The sequence below is a fragment of the Primulina eburnea genome, chromosome 12, assembly GCF_022965805.1.
Source record: "Primulina eburnea isolate SZY01 chromosome 12, ASM2296580v1, whole genome shotgun sequence".
Classification (NCBI taxonomy): Eukaryota; Viridiplantae; Streptophyta; class Magnoliopsida; order Lamiales; family Gesneriaceae; genus Primulina; species Primulina eburnea.
The window spans coordinates 25,546,449-25,564,953 of record NC_133112.1 but is presented as its reverse complement, the minus strand read 5'-3'; the positions used below and the strand labels follow the sequence as shown (position 1 = coordinate 25,564,953).

The 18,505-nt window shown below is 34.1% G+C and overlaps 1 protein-coding gene across 5 annotated transcripts; it reads left to right on the top strand.

The window, feature by feature from the left end:
• The first annotated feature begins 459 nt into the window (after positions 1 to 459).
• On the top strand, positions 460 to 13,249 carry LOC140808457 (DExH-box ATP-dependent RNA helicase DExH5, mitochondrial). 5 transcript variants are annotated; one of them, XR_012112895.1, is made up of 19 exons: positions 460 to 1,060; positions 2,037 to 2,191; positions 2,275 to 2,362; positions 2,680 to 2,934; positions 3,948 to 4,043; positions 4,718 to 4,906; positions 4,999 to 5,158; positions 5,238 to 5,368; positions 6,113 to 6,280; positions 6,365 to 6,637; positions 7,383 to 7,577; positions 10,042 to 10,245; positions 10,396 to 10,465; positions 10,550 to 10,698; positions 11,076 to 11,381; positions 11,684 to 11,743; positions 11,938 to 11,993; positions 12,112 to 12,222; positions 12,387 to 12,498. XR_012112895.1 is itself a non-coding variant. In XM_073165603.1 (19 exons), the coding sequence occupies exons 1-19, from the start codon at positions 995 to 997 to the stop codon at positions 12,852 to 12,854; spliced, it is 3,297 nt and encodes a 1,098-aa protein (XP_073021704.1). In that variant the 5' UTR covers positions 464 to 994; the 3' UTR covers positions 12,855 to 13,249. The 5 variants fall into 5 exon arrangements, 4 of the variants coding, with proteins under 4 accessions (XP_073021704.1, XP_073021705.1, XP_073021707.1 ...); XM_073165603.1 differs by having other exon boundaries at positions 464 to 1,060; positions 11,841 to 11,993; positions 12,387 to 13,249; XM_073165604.1 differs by having other exon boundaries at positions 465 to 1,060; positions 2,680 to 2,907; positions 11,841 to 11,993; positions 12,387 to 13,249.
• Positions 13,250 to 18,505: the final 5,256 nt, after the last annotated feature.

Below are 18,505 nucleotides of genomic sequence, written 5' to 3'. Positions count from 1 at the left end.
AAACGTGACATTGTATAATTATAATTTATTTAAATTTTGTATATTTTAAAAAAATTGAAAAATATTTCAAATGCAAATATTTGGACAATAGTAAGTGATTTTTTATGATATGACATTATATATTTTAAAATTAATAAATGTAATCTTAAATAAAATAATAAAATTTAAATTATCAAAGAACTTTTCAAAATTTGAAATTGTGCCACGATGAAATTTGACTTCAAAATTTGAAATATTTCGCAAGTATGCAACAGAAGTGATTTTTTTTACTTTGCATTATTAAATTTAATTTCAAGATTTTTAAACATTTGAATGAATTTTTTATTTTGAAATAAAATTAGATTTATTTTTTTAAAAAAAAATATAGATCAAACCGTAATCACGATGAACCGTCCCGGGAACCATTAAATGAAGGTTATATTTCAAGGTGGAGAGCTTCCGAACCGTGTAACCGGTGATTCCGAACCGTACTCGTGTATTACTTAAGACTCCAATCTCTTGTTTGCTTGGTTGGGCTCTCACTTTTACAGCTTTACCGCCATTACTGATTATTACCATTCCACAGATTTTACCCACGCGGCCCACCTGCCGCCGTAAATCCCGGGACCGGCTGGACAGCCACCCTTGCCGTCGGCACCACAGTGCGTCAGTACCAGTTGCATGAACTTCATCTCTCTCCAATTATCCCCCAACATTTCGTACCATTAACCCCAAAACCCCACCCCTCTCCATTGCCGCTACACCAGGACTTCCTCCTCCGCTGTTGTGCTTAGCGATGAAGAATCTTCCGATGTCTTCAGACGGCAGTATGTGCGCTCCTACCAACCAACGCCACACCCCGCTCTGTTAGAGATTCCAAGACTACAAATTTAAGTACTTGCGGTGATACCGAGGGATTTCGTATTGTACTCTAAACGTTGAAACTATTGCTAATAATAATGCTGTCGATTCTTACCCTCACTTTCTGCCTCATCAATCTCGGCAGCTGAAGAGAATGTCTCGATCTGTTGAGGGGTCTGATGAATACTTTTATGGTGAATTTGAGCGTTTGACGCAGCCTGTAAGTTTTATGTATATCCACCTTTTTATACCTTTGTTATCTTGAAGTTTATTCCTTATAATTTGTTATTTTTGGAAAATAGCAACAAATTGTGAGTTGATCCTTTTTCCTTGTTATTCTGGTGCAATTGGGTGCATGGATTGAATTTTTTTTGGTCGGGATATGACTGGGAAATAACTTAGAAATTTTGTTTAATAAATCAAGATGTATTTTTTCTGCTTAAAACTATCCTCGAAAATTACTCCGCTTGTAACTAGCTCGCACACTTTGCATGGTGTCAGTTATTGCAGGTGGATTTCCTGCTGCAGAAATTCACTGTTGAGTCCTTGTATTTGTCCCGGAGGGCCTTTGATTGTTTTTTGGTGTATATGTTAAAAAGCATCACGACCAAGTTTCCATGCTAAATTATTCATAAATTAGGAATTAAAAAACTGCAAATAAAAGAACTGAGGTACCATAAACTGCTTAAAGACATTAGACGTTTTCTCCCTTTTCAGTTGGGCTGCTACGCCATATAGAATTATATCTGTACAGAAAAATTGTGAAGGAGTCCAGGGCAAGTTGTGCTCGTAAAAAATATTGCGAATATATCTAAAGCTCGTCCCCTAACTCCAAATTCCTTCTGAAGTTATCAAATTAATCCTTTGAAAACTGACGAGAACATACTCTGATTTGGCTCCATAAGGAAGCCAGCTAGCCAGCCCAACTAAAGCGAGAGGTAAGAGTCAGATTCCGCCCACATTTTGCAGTGGATGGTATTTGTTTTGTAGTGTCAAGCTTAAAACTTGCGCATTATAGGGAGTAGGGTAGGGAAGGCATTAGTATGTGTGGAGATGGTAGTTCACCGTACTCATCAGATGTCCTGCTTGTTGTTCAGAAAATGTAAATTTAGATCTCACTTTTGATTTACAACTTAAGATCTGCACTTGATTTCCTCTTTAGTTTTTTCGCTGGTTCTAAACTTTTTGTTGTTCAGGATGCTTCTTCCTCGGATAATATTGATGTATGGAAGAGAAAGTTAGAGACTCTTTTATTCGATAAGGATAAGCAGGAGTTAGTATCAAGAGAGAGAAAAGATAGACGTGATTATGAGCAAATAGCAGCATTAGCAAGCAGAATGGATTTATATAGGTATCCTTTGGACTGACTTGCATATATATTTCTATTTCTAAATGAAGCACTGAGGATTAGTGCCACAACATTGATTTTTTCAGCCACCTTTATGTGAAAGCCGTTGTTGTCAGTAAAGTTCCTTTGCCCAACTATAGGTTTGATCTCGATGAGAAGCGGCCCCAGAGAGAGGTATTTTCCATGAATATTTCTTGCATGTTGTTTTTAAAAATAACGTTGATGCTTGATTCTGCCAAACATTCTGAATTACTTTAATTTCATTTACTAAACTTAATAATTCTTTACTTTTAGTTACTAACTCATTTACGCTGGTGATGTTCTTAAATCTTTGTTGATTATTACGAAGGTTTCTAATCTGTTCTTTTGATTTTGTAAAACATTTCAACTTCCTCGTCGAAAAAACTGAACGTTGAAAGAAACTTCTCCGCACTCATCTACAAATCAATGCTCGTTACTTATATGCTCTCATTTATTTGAGAAATTTTTAGGTGATCTTGTCGCCGGGATTGCAAAAGCGTGTGCATTGCCATCTTGTGAATTACATTTCTGAAAAGCCTACGAGCAGGAATATGTTTTCTGGATCAAGCAGTAATGCTACTATTGTTACTGATGATCTTTTTGAGAATCCAGAGCCATTTCCACATAGTAAGCCCAATGATGAGAGAAATTTGTGGAGAAAATGTTTGCAAATGCGCGATAATCAACAAACTTGGCAGGTCTCACTGCCTCGGCCAATTTCGATTGTATATTGCTTTTCATTGCTTACTTGTTATCAGCTCCATAAATTTTTTGCCACCTGGATTCTGATGGAATTTCGTATGATGCTTATTTTTTACTTTGAATCTTAGTAGATGAAATGGGATGTACTGAAATTCAGTTCTGGGATGTAATATAATTTGGGAAAGCAATTGGAACACTTAGAATTTCTGAGTCAGATATCGTAAGATTAGTTCCATTTTCCTGAAGTATTACAAATTGAAGTGGGATACGTCAGAGTGGAAGCCGTTAAAGCACATCACAGAAAAAGGGAAAGGAAAGAAACAAATTTTCTAGGATATATAATTAGACATGTTGACATTGTATCAACAACATGATAAAAAAATATTACTACCAGAACTAAAAACTGAAAGTATATAAAGTAGAATGGTGATTATCGTTACTAATCGGAATATCAGATAGGGTGGCCATACTTACTTCTTCCAGGATCACTTAGTAATATCACAGAGATGTTTGGTTGTAACACCTAGGGCACTGCATAATCTTGTTTGGTTTTGTATTTCAGTCCTTTAGAGGTCTTGGCCTAGTCTTCCTCATATGTCGTTTCTTGGCTTTAAATAAGATGGATTTATCTTTTTTTTTTTAAAAACTATTGTTATTGAACTTTGTGCGCCTCTGTTGCTTCGTTGACATATTCTTGTTTGTGCAACTTATAAATATGACCTTCTATGCCGATACTCTTCTTTCCGTAGATTTTTACATTGTTATGGATATATGTAACTCTATTACTTTTATGAAAAGTGAAACTTCATTATACCTGCTTTTTTGTGGACTTTTGAGACATTTTTATTCCTTGCAGTTATTATACTTGATTTTAGTTTAATGTTTTCATCTTTTTCACCTGTTATATATTTTTAAAAATTGTGTAAATATCTTTGATTTTTATATGTCAACTTCTGCAAAGTATAATGGTTTCTTGTATTAATGATTGATAAAAATAATGGTGCAATTATTGGGTAAAATATATCAATTTCTACAGGAATCTACTGAAGGCAGAAAAATTTTGGAATTTCGTCGTAGTCTCCCAGCTTATAAAGAGAAAGACACCATTTTAAGTGTCATTTCCCAAAACCAGGTACACAAAATTTGGTTGTGTTGATTACAACTTGTATACGACAAAATATTTCTTTGGCAGCATTCTGACAAACTCTCAAAGTGATGCTTATCTTTGTTTCATTTTGTTAATGAAAGTTGTTTTGCACTTGACTAGTTAAGACTGCTGAACTTGCCCATTATTACAGCAAGGTTTGCGAAAGTTCCTAGATGCTATCACTAGGATACCTCTCTTGGTAGATGATTATTTATGTTGGCTATATATGTTCGGACCACTCAATTCACCTAAGAAATTATAATTTTATGATTTTATCTATACATTTCAGATTTAGCAAACAATTATCTGCCAGTTCAAATAACTGTATAAGACATAATTGTTACCCAATACACAATTTTCTCTCCACTCTTTTTAACAATTTATTTTTCACTTGATCGGGAGGTTTCACTTTATTAAATATGACATCAATGATCAATCATCAAATTATCAAAGTTTTGCCAAAACAATGCATTTTGTTTTTGTCAAATATCTTTAATTGAATCAATTTGAGGTGAAACAAAATCTCAACCAAATGCAACCATTATGTGCACTTGGCTCTGATGACATTATGCGACAATGGAGTGGTTACTCCTTTTCATTTATTTTATTTTATATAATTCTTGATTGGGATATTAATTGGTGGGAATATTGAATTTTAGATTGTCATTATCTCTGGTGAAACTGGCTGTGGAAAGACGACGCAGATTCCACAGTTCATTCTCGAGTCTGAAATTGAATCTATGCGTGGGGCCATGTGCAATATTTTATGCTGTCAGCCTAGGAGATTATCTGTCATGTCAGTCTCTGAGAGGATAGCCACCGAGAGGATGGAGAAATTGGGAGAAACAGTGAGTCCTCCAGTCTTGCACAACGAGTTTTATTTTATCATTTCTGGCTACGGCGTTTAGTATATCTCTTCTTTTTACCTCATGTTTTATAGGTTGGATTTAAAGTGCGGCTGGAGGGTATCAAAGGAAGGGATACCCACCTCCTTTTCTGCACAACTGGCATTCTGTTGCGTAGATTATTGGTCGATAAAAATTTGAAGGATGTAACACATGTTATCATGGATGAAATTCATGAGCGTGGCGTAAATGAAGGTATTCATTTTATTATTGCACTTTGTAAATGAAATTCTGTCCAGTATTTGTCTTTACGTTATAAATGTTTGATGAACAGATTTTCTGCTGGTTGTTTTGAAAGATTTGCTTCCTCTTCGACCAGAATTAAGGCTTATCTTAATGAGTGCGACCTTAGATGTAGATATCTTCTCATCGTACTTCAGTGGGGCTACAGTGGTACACATCCCGGTGAGGATCTAGTATTTTCTCTTGTCCGTGTGCATGAGCTGATTTTTTGGCTCAAATATCTTAGTCATCCAGATCCATCTATTTTTTACCATATATTTAAGTAGTTATATCCATGTGTTATGCTAGTGTTTGGAAGTATCTTACACTTTATGGTATGAAGGTTAAAGGTTTTGTTGCTGGAAGTTATAGTCGTAGCATTTTATTTAGTGATAAATATCTTCTGCTTTCAAAGATGTGCTTGACAAAATTATCTGAATTTCTGGTATTTCAAAAGATATGTATTCTGGAGATGTGTTTTGGATACTGCATTAGAGAATGTGATGTATTTTTAAGACATTTTTCTTATATATGTATGTTATGCCTGTTGAGAATATGGAGTAACGAACTCACATCATGTGGAGTATTTTGGGAATGATGCAAAGATGACTTAAAGGTAAGAGTTAAGTTGGAGAGGCGATAATTAAATGAAATTGTAGTTTTGGAAAAGAAAATGAAAATGAGATGGATCAGAAGCATGTCTGGAAAATAAATCCAGGTAGAGGGCTAGTAGTTTAGGGCACCTTGATGTACTTTTCTAGGGCAGAGAAATTTGGAACGGATACAAGTTTTTTGATGGTCCTTTCAATTATGTAAGTGTGTTGTTGAGCAGTAATGCTTTTAATTTGTTCTTTACGAATTCATTTCTCAGAAAGTTATTTCACTAAAAATGAAGTTATCCTGAATGTTTTCTCGTGTTTAATGCAGGGTTTTACTTATCCTGTACGACATCATTTCTTAGAAAGCATTTTGGAGACTTTGGGATACCAATTGACCCCTCATAATCAGATAGATGATTTTGGTGTTGACAAGGTGTGGAAGATGAGCACACAATCGACAAGAAAGAGAAAGAGCCGATTTTTTTCTGCTGTTGAGGTGTTCTGGTTTCTCTGCTGTCTGTGTTGCTTATATGATATTGTCCTTGTGCTGATATCATAAATTTCTTGGAAAATGAATCAGGATGCAGTTAGCACTACTGAGTTCAAGGATTATACTTCTAAGACACGAGAGTCTTTATCTTGCTGGAATCCTGATTCACTTGGTTTCAACCTCATAGAATACCTTCTGTGCAATATATGTGAGAATGAAACACCGGGTGCTATTTTAGTTTTTTTGACTGGGTGGGATGACATAAGTGCTCTAAAGGATAAGCTTCAAACTCATCCTATACTGGGAGATACAAGCCAAGTTTTACTGTTAGCATGCCACGGTTCTATGCCATGTTCAGAGCAGGTAATTGAGTTATTATTTCTTGAATCATGGTTTGGTCTACTTTGCCATCATTGAAGTTGTCAATATGCTTATTATAGCCACATTTTGTCAACATACATAGAATTGGTTCATCATTGACCATGAACTTGGTGGCCTCTACCTTTCTTCCCTATCATTGAATCTTCTATTGATCATTCAGGTTCATATTAACCTGGTGTTCCATTGCTAAGTTTCCAATGGTCCTCCCACACTTATGTTAACCACTATGTGAATGGCATTTTTGTTTTTTCTGTGCAGCTGCCACAACATAAAATAAGAAAGTTATAATTATGACGAACTAAATTTGTCCTTTTCCCTATTGGTCTTTCATTATCTTTTGTCATGTAAGCTGATAGTTACGGAAAGTTCACGATCTCTTTCCAGTGCTTGATCCTGCTCTAGAACTTGGCAGTTGGCACATGGAATTGCTTTTGCATTTTTCCTGTTCGTAATGCTGCTTGGTAGGCCCTGACAACGTAACGTATTTAGACCAATTGAAGGGTGTACAAATAATCTCGTTTCTTTACTAGTTGAAATTTCTTAACCAACTGCCTTCTGTTATTCCTATTTTGGCCGATTGACATAAGATATTTTCTTACTCCTGAATGATATAGTGTTACATCGTTCATTTACTCAAATGAACTTCGTGTTTTATCTTTTTTAATTGCTTTTTATTTTTTTGCTCTTCATTCTTTGCTTATTTTGTTTCTTCCTGCAATGACGGAAGAAATTGATTTTTGACAAACCTGAAGATGGAGTAAGGAAGATCGTTTTAGCTACCAATATTGCTGAAACAAGCATTACAATTGACGATGTGGTTTTTGTTATCGATTGTGGAAAATCAAAAGAGTCATCGTACGATGCACTAAATAACACCCCTTGTCTTCTTCCTTCCTGGATTTCGAAGGGTTCAGCTAAACAAGTAAGTAAATATTCAGGTCAACTTTGTTTAATATTGTGAATCATTCAGGATCTGCATTTTGTTTTTTGAACATTACCAATTATTTTGTTATTTGATATGAAAATTTCTCATGTCCTATTTTATAGGTTTTATAAAAACTTATAGCTTTTGAGCAATGTGATCAGCATTTGAAAATGTCTCTATACTAGCCTGGTATTCTAAATGCAGGATTTTGCATTTTTAGATGAGGACTGATATAATTAGCGAAAAGCCATACATGATTACCATTTTCTGTTGTGTCCACATATTGGAACGTGAAAGTTAGGGTGGACCCTTGGACTGAGTTTGTATCAAATTTAAATGGATGCGTTAACGTTATGATATTTGTTTTTTTTTGTTTGACGATGAGCATGAGAAACATCATTATTAAATGTCTCACTTTCTTTAATAGCCTTATCTTAAATGAGGTTGCTATGACGTGGTAGCAGAGTCAAGCTAGTAATGAATTATTCTGCTAGAGCACAAGCCACTGTCAGTGGAAAGTAGCACCGCTTGTTTCGCATCACATATGAATACCAGATGTGTTATGCGGTGAAGTGATGCCAGGAGTATATACGGAACTATTATTCTTGTGCTTTTGAACTACTAGTAAAGTAAATTATAGCCAGTATTTAATCGCAATTAAAAAAATAAGGTCAATGGAGATGTTCTATTGATGTCCGACTTTTTCTGTTTAAAAGGTATATTACATTCAGCCTTTATGGGTTTTAAATCCCCTCAACTCTGTTGCAATCTTTATTCAGGTCATACTGTTAGTGGTTCTTCCTTGCACTGTTAGAATATATCATCTTTTTCGTTTGGGGAGATAGAAGTTAACTTGTAGGAAAAGCTGTAAATTTAATTTTCGCGTGGCTAGTCATTGACAATTCAGAGTATGAGGGATGTTAAGACAGTTTTCTTTACCCTAGGCTTTGTCTTTTGCTAAAATGTTGGCGAATGTTTGTGAAGGTTCCACCTTTTCCTGATTAGCATAGCAATGTTCCAGCACATCCTTGTTGTGGCCAATCATGGCTTGGATTTTTAAATTTGATGAATAGTGACATCTATAATAGATTGCAAAGTGGCAACTGATTTCACTGGTTAATAGGCTAGAAGTGTGAAAAAGGTGTGCATGAATGTGGTTTCAGTCATGGTATTTTGCGTAACTCCTATTATTTTCATCAAGCGGAAGCCTTATACATAGTTACCTTGATGCAGTGGAGTACTTAAATTAGAGCGTTGTTCTTAAATTAAAGCGGTGGCGGCACATGCTGTCAGAACCTTTTTGTTTGGTAAAATTATTCTTGAATAACATGATATCCTGGAGCTATTGGTTGTGAAGAATCCTCCAAAAATCTTAGCTTACTGAAAACTAACCTTTTGTTTGATCTTATTTCCTCAAACCCATTCTTTATTCTCCAAACCAGCAACGAACAACATCACCTCATTTTCAATCTTTTTCCCAGAAATATACACAATCTTTACATCTGATTGAACTGTTTTGCCACTTCCCTAAACGTTCTATAATTGTATCATTAATTAAATATATGATTTAAATATGTTACTCTTTATCATCATGCACACAAATATCGATTCAAATATAATTTAATAATATTTACCAAACAAAATATTAATGATTTGATATGAACAATAAAAATTATCTTCTCGAAAAGAAGACAAAATATATCTTTCCATCTCCTAAAACTATTTCAAAATTATTGCCCATAACTTTCTCACGAAACAATTAAAATATAACACGTGTGAATGTCTCATTAACTTTTTTGTTTGAACCGTTAATCATATGCAAATGTTTGAACATATGTTTGCAAAAAACTTAATTTTGGTGTCCACCAAAATGTTTTTGGAATTTCAAACATTGAAAAATCTGTCTCATGGTTTCTAACTGCTGTTTGACTATCATTAGTAATTCATTGAACTGTTTAATCATGGATGTGATGGTGGTTAAGACAATTGCAATTTTGTGTTCACTAAATGGGATGGTTCATTAATTCATTTATGGAACTTTGATCTTTTGATTTATGGGATTTATGATGATGCCAGATAATTTTTTCTATGGTTGGTAAAATTCATCTTTAGAAACTAGGAAATGAGACTCGAGTATGTCAAGGAGAGAACACTTTTAGGAGAAAACTAAAACACTAAAACAAAGAATTAACATTTTGTAGATAATATTACATATTAAAAACCTCTGCGGATGCCCTGTACAACATTCCCTTGGAAAGGCCCTTAAACCTAGATGGACAAAAATCAATGATTTAAGGACCATAAGACTGGATGCTTCAACTGATATTTAATTATCTGCAAGAAGGTGCAGTGATCTATGAGAACTTCTATTGCTTTTCTGTACTGATTCCTCTCTCTTTCTCTATATATATGTATGTATGTATTATTTTTTTTTTCCATCTAACAATCCATCTATTACCAGCGAAGGGGAAGAGCTGGACGTGTTCAGCCGGGGATATGTTACCATCTTTATCCAAAATGTGTGTATGATGGATTTGCAGATTATCAGTTGCCAGAAATTCTAAGGACTCCTTTACAGTCTCTTTGTTTACAAATCAAGAGTCTGAAACTTGGCAGTATCTTTGGGTTTTTATCTAAGGCTCTGCAGTCTCCAGAGTATCTTGCGGTATACTTAATTGCTTTTGTCACTTGCAATATGTTTTATCGGCTGTATGTCATGAGACATTATTGTGACAAGAAGCATGAATGAAAACATATTAACAATTGCATTTGCTAACATTGTCATATTAAATTTTCGCATTACTTTTGATGGTAGGTTCAAAATGCTATTGTTTATCTAAAGACCATTGGGGCGTTGGATGAGAATGAAAAGTTGACTGTTTTGGGTATGTATTAGTCTAAGATTTCTCATCCTAATTTTATACCGAACAAGTTTCTATTTTCTTATTGATTCGATCTGTCTTCTGCAGGAGGCTACTTGGCAATGCTTCCAATGGAGCCAAAACTTGGGAAAATGCTTTTACTTGGTGCAATATTTAATTGCCTGGACCCAATATTAAGTGTTGTTGCTGGTCTAAGTGTTCGCGATCCTTTCCTAGCCCCACTGGACAAGAAGGATGTATGTGTCACTTACAAATAAAGAATTTCTTGATTTGTAATTATGTTGACTTCTATATTTCTAGGAACAAAATTAAATTGAACCAAAAAACGAAAGAGTAATAACACACTCAAAAGAAATGCATAGAGCATTGCCTAGCTTTACATAAACCTTTGTATGGGGTCCTGAGAAGATGTTGGCAGTACAAAATATCCTACATTTTCCTCACATCTTGCTGTGTCGACTTTTAACCATAAGGAATCAAATGGAGCATTTCTTTGTTTATAGTTCACTAAATTTTATTTTATGGTTCAATGGCTGTGTGGGATTTATGTGAGCTCCTGTTTTGAATAGATCATTTTCTAGAATATTTGGTAACATATGGTTCTTTTGTTTAGCTAGCAGAAGCAGCAAAAGCTCAATTTTCACATGATTTCAGTGACCATCTTGCTCTTGTCCGGGCATACGAAGGCTGGAAAGTTGCTGATAGGGATCTCGCTGGTTACGAATATTGCTGGAAGAATTTTCTTTCTGCACAATCAATGGCAGCTATTGATTCTCTTCGTAAGGAATTTTACAATTTACTAAAGGATACTGGTCTTGTGGATAGCAATCCAACCACATGGAATACCTGGAGCTATGATGAGCATCTTCTACGCGCAATTATTTGTTATGGCTTGTTTCCTGGAATATGCTCTGTTGTGGTAAGCTATAATCTGGTAATGATGCATTTTTTTTCCTGTTAATAATCTTGTAGTCTGCATCCTGGTTTTCGATGCTGCGCAACACTTATATTGGGTGTCATAACTACTTAATTACATTGCTAATTTAAGAAATCTGATTGATAAAGTCTTGTACTGTGATATTTTGTTTTTCTTTTGGTAGAATGATATTTATTAACTCATTTTGTGCATGCGGCAATTTGACTGGTTAGTTTTCTAGAGTTGGCTTACAAAAAATTTACTTTTTATTCATTTCCAACGACATGATTTAAATGCATTGACAGCACAATGAAAAATCCTTCTCCCTAAAAACAATGGAAGATGGTCATGTGCTGACTTACTCTGTAAGTGTTCCACTTGCTTGGTATCATTTTGTTGCTTTGAAGACTGAAATATATAGTTTGATGTTGGATTTTCCTGTGCTCTGTTAAATTGGCTTAGAACTCAGCCAATTCACGTCACACGAGAATTCCATATCCATGGCTTGTTTTCAATGAAAAAATTAAATTCAACTCGGTCTTTCTGCGGGATTCCACAGCGGTGTCTGATTCAATGCTGCTGTTATTTGGTGGAAGAATCTTACGAGGGGATATGGTAAATTCTCGATTTTGAATTTTATGTTTCCACACTATGGTATTTTGTTGATATTCAAGATTATGACAGCTTATATCTGCAAGTCTGGTGCTGATGAGAGATTTTTTTGGCTTCGCAGGATGGCCACTTGAAAATGTTGGATGGATATTTGGAATTCTTCGTAGATTCTGCTACAGCTGAACTATATCAGAGCTTGAGAAAAGAACTTGACGAACTGATTAACACCAAAGTGAGTGAAAATTTAGCAAAATCAGAATGTCTCTTATTGTTCTCTTTTCGATGGTTTATATAGTTCATCAATACAGATTGTTGTTCTTGCTAGGTATTTCATCTTGATTAATCAATGATTTGAATCCTGATCATTTACATAATTGTGATGTTATCTATATTCAGCTCCTTAATCCCACGACGGCCATGCATTTTCAACACGAACTTGTGTCTGCGATACGTTTGCTGATCTCAGAAGACCAGTGCGGTGGAAGATTTGTGTTCAACCGTCAGGTAATACAGCATTCCAACCCATTCATGGCTGCGGCAATAGCACGAAAACCTGCCTCGATACACAAGTCAGAAAGTGGCCCTGGGGGTGATAATGCTAAGGGCCAGCTACAGATGCTTCTTACTCGAGCAGGCTCTGTTACACCGGTCTACATTACTAAGCAGCTGAAGAGCCACCAGTTTCAAGCAACTGTACAATTCAACGGGATGCAGATTATGGGGCAGCCTTGCGACAACAAGAAGCAAGCTGAAAAGGACGCGGCAGCAGAAGCTCTGCAATGGCTTGGAGGAAATGGAGATGGTCATGATTATATTGAAAACGTGTCAATGATGCTCAAAAAGAGCAAGAAAGAGCACAGATAAACTTGAGCTTCTGTTGAAGTGTGGCATCAAGAACTACAGCATCACCACCTTGCATAATTCAAAACTTGCTGCATCCTTGTGCTGGTCATTGATAGGAGCTTTATCATTGACGTTTAAGCCGACGCAGCAACAAAACCATCATTTTGATACTCGTATATCTGTTTTTGGTGATCATTGCTTGGTTTTTCTAAACAATTGCACTGAAGTCTGAAACTTCTGGAAGTTGATTAGAATAGGCACACTTTGATCTTGCAAGGGGTGCCCAGAATTTGTCCACCGACAAATTCAGTTGACGCTCTTTTTTTCCCTTTCGTAGACAATAAAGAGCATGTCTTACCTCCTACGGGTGGTCCCCGGAATTTCATTATTTGTTCTTGTTGGGTATTGAAATTCAAAAAATTTTGATTTTGATGATAACAAAATTTATAATTGTTTTCTAGTATATTTAATCAATTGTGAATATGCTAACACAAGATGGAAGCTGCCATTCGAATTTAGTCAAATTGAAAATCTGATGAGTTGTAGTGTTTTGATAATATCTCACAGTTCTGTGATGAAAATGATGAGCCGCCAAAACCACTTAACAAAAAACTCAATTTGAGATAACTCATATATCACGTCAGTTGGGGTAAATCAGATATTAACTATTTAAACTTATTACAGCAATGCTCATCAATTTGACTGATGAGCAAGGATCAGTCGGACATGAGTAGTTGCAGTATTTTGGTCAGTCTGATCAACTCGATTATCCAAATGAAATGATTTAGTATTTGTTGCGAATTTAAGACGATGATCTACAAAATTAAAAGTATGATTCGAAGTTTAAGATGTTGATAAGTGACGATAAAGCAACTAGTTCAGCACATGCTAAAATCAGCAAGGTTGATTTCAGCAGATTTGATCAGTTTTGTTTTGTCTAGCTGACGAACCTAGATGACAACGAACCTCAAAATCAATTAGGCTCTGGAACCACAAACCTCAAAATCAGTTATGCTTGGGAAAAGTGGCCAGCAAAGCGGAAATGACCGTCTCAATATCAAAGAATTTCTAAATGGTCATATTCTTGTGTCTAACGTATATATTATTCTTGGAGGCTATATATACATCTTGAAGCTCAAACAAAAGTTTTGAAAGAGGATTCAAAGTATGGGCAGCACTGCAGCACACATGAAGAAATTAGATAGAATGAGAGCAAACCCAAGCGTGATGATACATTTGAAATATACACACAATGTAAAAATCTTGACAAACAATAACTTACACACACACACACACACACATATAAAAGCAGAGTTTTTGCCAAAAATAGTAATTTCCCACCAAAATGACATTTTTAAAAAGGAAAGATTTATCATGAATATTGACATATGTGTACTGCAATAAATGATCACTTCAATTATTGTTTGCATTGATTATATCCATTCATTTAATTCAATTTTGATTTGATTAATTTTTATATTAATTCAAATGTAATTTATGTATTATATAATTTTTTATTTTTTTACTCAAATTAAAATTAAACTCTATTGAAAACATAAACTATATTAAATTTATTGCATTGATTATATCAACCGTTTTAATTAAAAACTGTATAAATAAATTTAAAATATAAATGATTGCAATGTTCAGTATCACTCATGACGTAAATCATTCAAAAATAAATTTTTCTGTTTTAATTAATTTCCTGCTCAAATTATTTATTAAAAAGAAATACAATATTTATTAGTTTATTAAAAATAAAATTGGTTGAGTGCTAAAATTTATCGCCACAACAAGGTTTTTCAATGAAAATTAATTTACCATTTAATAATCATAAATTTTTATCCAAATACATATTATTTCGAAATTACCTTAATTTGAAAGAATTAATGCGTTGTAGTTTTCTTCAAATAAGAGAGCACAAAAAAATTATAAGAAATAGATTCAAAAAAGTTTCAAATGAACATTAAATTACTCTCAATAAACATATATATTACCCTCAATAATCAGAAATGTTTGGCACCCGATGCATGTAATTTGAAATTTTCATAATTTGAAATAGTTAATGTATGGTATAATTCTGTCAAAAACATCCAAGGTATAATTTTTGTCTCTTGGGATGTCTTATTTGAATTTTAAATTATAAATAATGAAATATTACATATTATATTAGAAACTATCACTACAAGAAAAAACCCTAAAGACAGCGGTTACCGTTGTCGTATGTCTTGAAAACCCGTTGTTAAAGCCCATGTTGGTAAAGAGTTCGTTCAAAGACAACAGTTTCTCATGGTGTTGTAGCTACAATATTAGCGACGGATTTATGCTAAACCGTCGCTAATTAGCGACAGTTTAATAAATCGTCTATAATTTTAGCGACGTTTGTCACAAAGTTCGTCGCTACATTTAGCGACGGTTTTTTCATGATTTCCGTCACTAATATTTTCAGCAAAAAAAATTAACTTTTAATAAATCTAAAAAATCTTACAATTTGACTATGATAACAATATTCATGATATTAACTAACAATTAAATATTTACTAAAAATTAAAGCGAAAAAATTTACCCTAAATCGAAAAAAAAATCGTGTAAGAGAGAAAAACTTTAAGTGTTGTGAAGTGGTAAAATCGTGTAAGAGAGAAAAATTTTAATTGTTGTAAAGTGGTGTGGAGAAAAATGGACCAAAAGAGAGGATATTTATAGACAATTTGTGACGGTTTTTGGTTAAACTGTTGCTATTAGCGACGGTAATTGCAAAACCATCTCAAGTTTTAAATTTGCGACGGCTTTGCTTACAACCGTCGCTATATTTAGCGACAGTTTGTCTTAAACCGTCGCTAATCTTAAACTGTCGCTAACATAAAACATGCGAATGTTTTAAGTAAAACCATCGCTATTTTTAAATTAGCGACGGTTGTGCTGAAACCGTCGCGAATTTTAGCAACGGTTTTGAAAAACCGTTGTCAATTATCAAAAAACACGCTCAAAGACAACAGTTTTTGTCTTTTGCTTAAAAAAACGCACATATGACAACAGTTCTAAAACCGTTGTTAAAAAGCTTTTAAAAACGGTTTTAATAGTGCTTTTTAACAACGATTTTAGTGAAAACCGTTGTCGTAGGTGCGTTGTTGAAGGCTGTTTTTTTTGTAATGAATTTTTATTCTATTTATCTTACTAAATTTATCTACTCTAAAATTGAATTCTGAAATGACTCCTCTTTTCAGCACCATATATGAGTTGAATCCTTCCAAGATGTAATGTTCATTTAAATTTAGATTTTTCTATTGTTATGAACTACCTACATATGGAAACAACGAGACATTAAGTTTGAAATATGCCTTTCATGATCGAGAAATAAAAAATATTATTCATCTATCTGTGCAAAATTTAATTATTACGTTTTACTAATGTGATAATTTTCTTTTATATTACAAAGTTCACGTATACATGATAATATAAAATGTCCCGTAATGGAAATGATTAAATCAATTTTAAATAAAGTACGCATCTTATTATAAGACACGTGATAAAATTTATTGACATTATTTTCGAATACACATAGTAAATGTTAATTAAACAACTTTTTTGATTTATACATAATTTACTTATGATCACATGTTTCGTTTTTCTTTCCGAATAATATGTTGTTGTGTATATTATGAAGAGATTTTGTAGATAAAATCACAACCCATTTGGATAAATATATTGACACTACAAGAAAAAAGGCGAAAGACAGCGGTTTTTAACCGTTGTCGTAGGTCAAAAAAACTGTTGTTAAAGCCACTGTTGTTAAATGGTGCGCTCAAAGACAACGGTGAAAAACTGTTGTCGTAGGTCTTGTCAAACCGTTGTTAAAGGCACTGTGGTTAAAAGGGTGCGCTCAAAGACAACGGTGAAAAACGTTGTCGTAGACGTCTAAAGACTACGGTGAAAAAACGTTATCGTAGCATTGAAAAATTGTTGTAAAACAAAAATGTTGCGACGATGTTTCTTTAAATATCCGTCGCTAAGTGCGATGGTTTACTTTATCGTCGCCTCTTAGCGACGGTTTGTATTATGATAACCGTCGCTAGTTAGCGACGGTTTTTCGTATGATTTCCGTCGCTATTGTTTTTCGTAAAATAAAAAAAATTTACGGTTTTAATTTAATAAAACACGTGCCATGTCACAAAATTGTTTGTGAATGTGGATTTAGACGAAAATACTGAATTTTTTAAAAATTATTTCTCATTAATTTTATTGAATGTGATTTTAAAATATTTTTTTATCACATGTTAAAAAATAATAATATATAGATGTTCGAAAATTAAAGAATTAAATATGTATTAAGGTTGGTGGTCGAAACCAATACATTAAACATGATAAGCATCATATCATTGCCTTAGGATAACACAATCTAAAATTTTGATATATGATAGTGATTATTAGCCAAAAAAATTAATCGACATGCGTTGTATTTAAGAAAATTTTTTAGAATTAGCGAAAAATATTTTTTATTTTTATTTTTTTAATCATATTATTTTTTTCAATTTAAATATCTATTCATTTTTCACTAATTTTTAATAATATCACCCCATGCATCGCACAGGTTAAATACTGGTATGTTTATATATATATATATATATATATATATATATATATATATATATATATATGAGAGTTGAACTTCAAAGTTTAGTTAATTGAGTATTCAAACAAAAAAATTAATAATTGTGTTTGTAGTCTTGGCACGAGAGACATTAAATATTATGTATATTGTGAGGTTGCGGCATACAATCGAGAGTGTGCTAGGAGCTTCAATTAAGCAAGAGATAAACCCTAAGTTGAAATAAGTTTGTACAAATAGTTGTATAAATCAAACTTTTCTAGTGGATTCTCAAGATGAATAAGGAGTGACTTATGAGACCGGAGGACTGTTTTACCAAGCCTTAAATTCTTCCATTATGGCTATTCTAAAATATTTCACTGCCACCTTATCCATTCATAACTGGAGGCGGAAGCTGCTATCCCTAATGTCTTGCCCCTCTTCCTCCGGTCACAGTCAGGAGCTAAACCCTGGGAGTAAGAGAGATTGAATGACCTGGCAAGCAACAAGCAATAGTAGATTCCACTTTGTCGGCGATGGTCTGTCTCAAAACAGGATATGCAAGGGACTCCATACTTCGGGATAGAGAGGAAGCGCTAAGGTCCATCCCCAACATTGATTTCTATTCTGCCGACTGAGACCACTTCCAAGTAAGAGCACAAGCCGTTTGACCATTAAGTGAATGCAAATATAGGTAGCATTTGAATCAATGACCTAAGAGTCTTCTTGAGCTTTGTTCCTTGTCTTAGATTCTAGGCTTCATTGCATTCCATTTTCGCTGGGTTGTAAGGAAATTAAATAACCTGACCTGGCCAAAGAGATCAATTATACGTTGATCTTTCAAAGCTAATTATCGGGATGGGGTCCTTTTCGTCATTTTCTAGTGGAATGTGGAAGTTAAAGAATTCCCCGCTTCTTCCAGGCTCGTGCAACCGCCTCGGAAAGGCCAGATGGAAGAGAAGACACTGCTGGGTTAGACTGATTTTGGAAAATGATGAGCTTTATTCCTTCTACGAAGGCTTCGTTGTTAATCTATGAACGTATATAAGCAAATTCGTGTTTATTTGTTTATCGCATTTACTTATTA

Excerpts from the sequence above, each read along its gene's own strand:
- LOC140808457 (XM_073165603.1), top strand. The coding sequence starts at position 995 with ATGTCTCGATCTGTTGAGGGGTCTGATGAATACTTTTATGGTGAATTT. Across the intron at positions 7,578-10,041 it reads CGAAGGGTTCAGCTAAACAA|CGAAGGGGAAGAGCTGGACG; the intron begins GTAAGTAAATAT and ends ATCTATTACCAG. Across the intron at positions 10,699-11,075 it reads CCCCACTGGACAAGAAGGAT|CTAGCAGAAGCAGCAAAAGC; the intron begins GTATGTGTCACT and ends TCTTTTGTTTAG.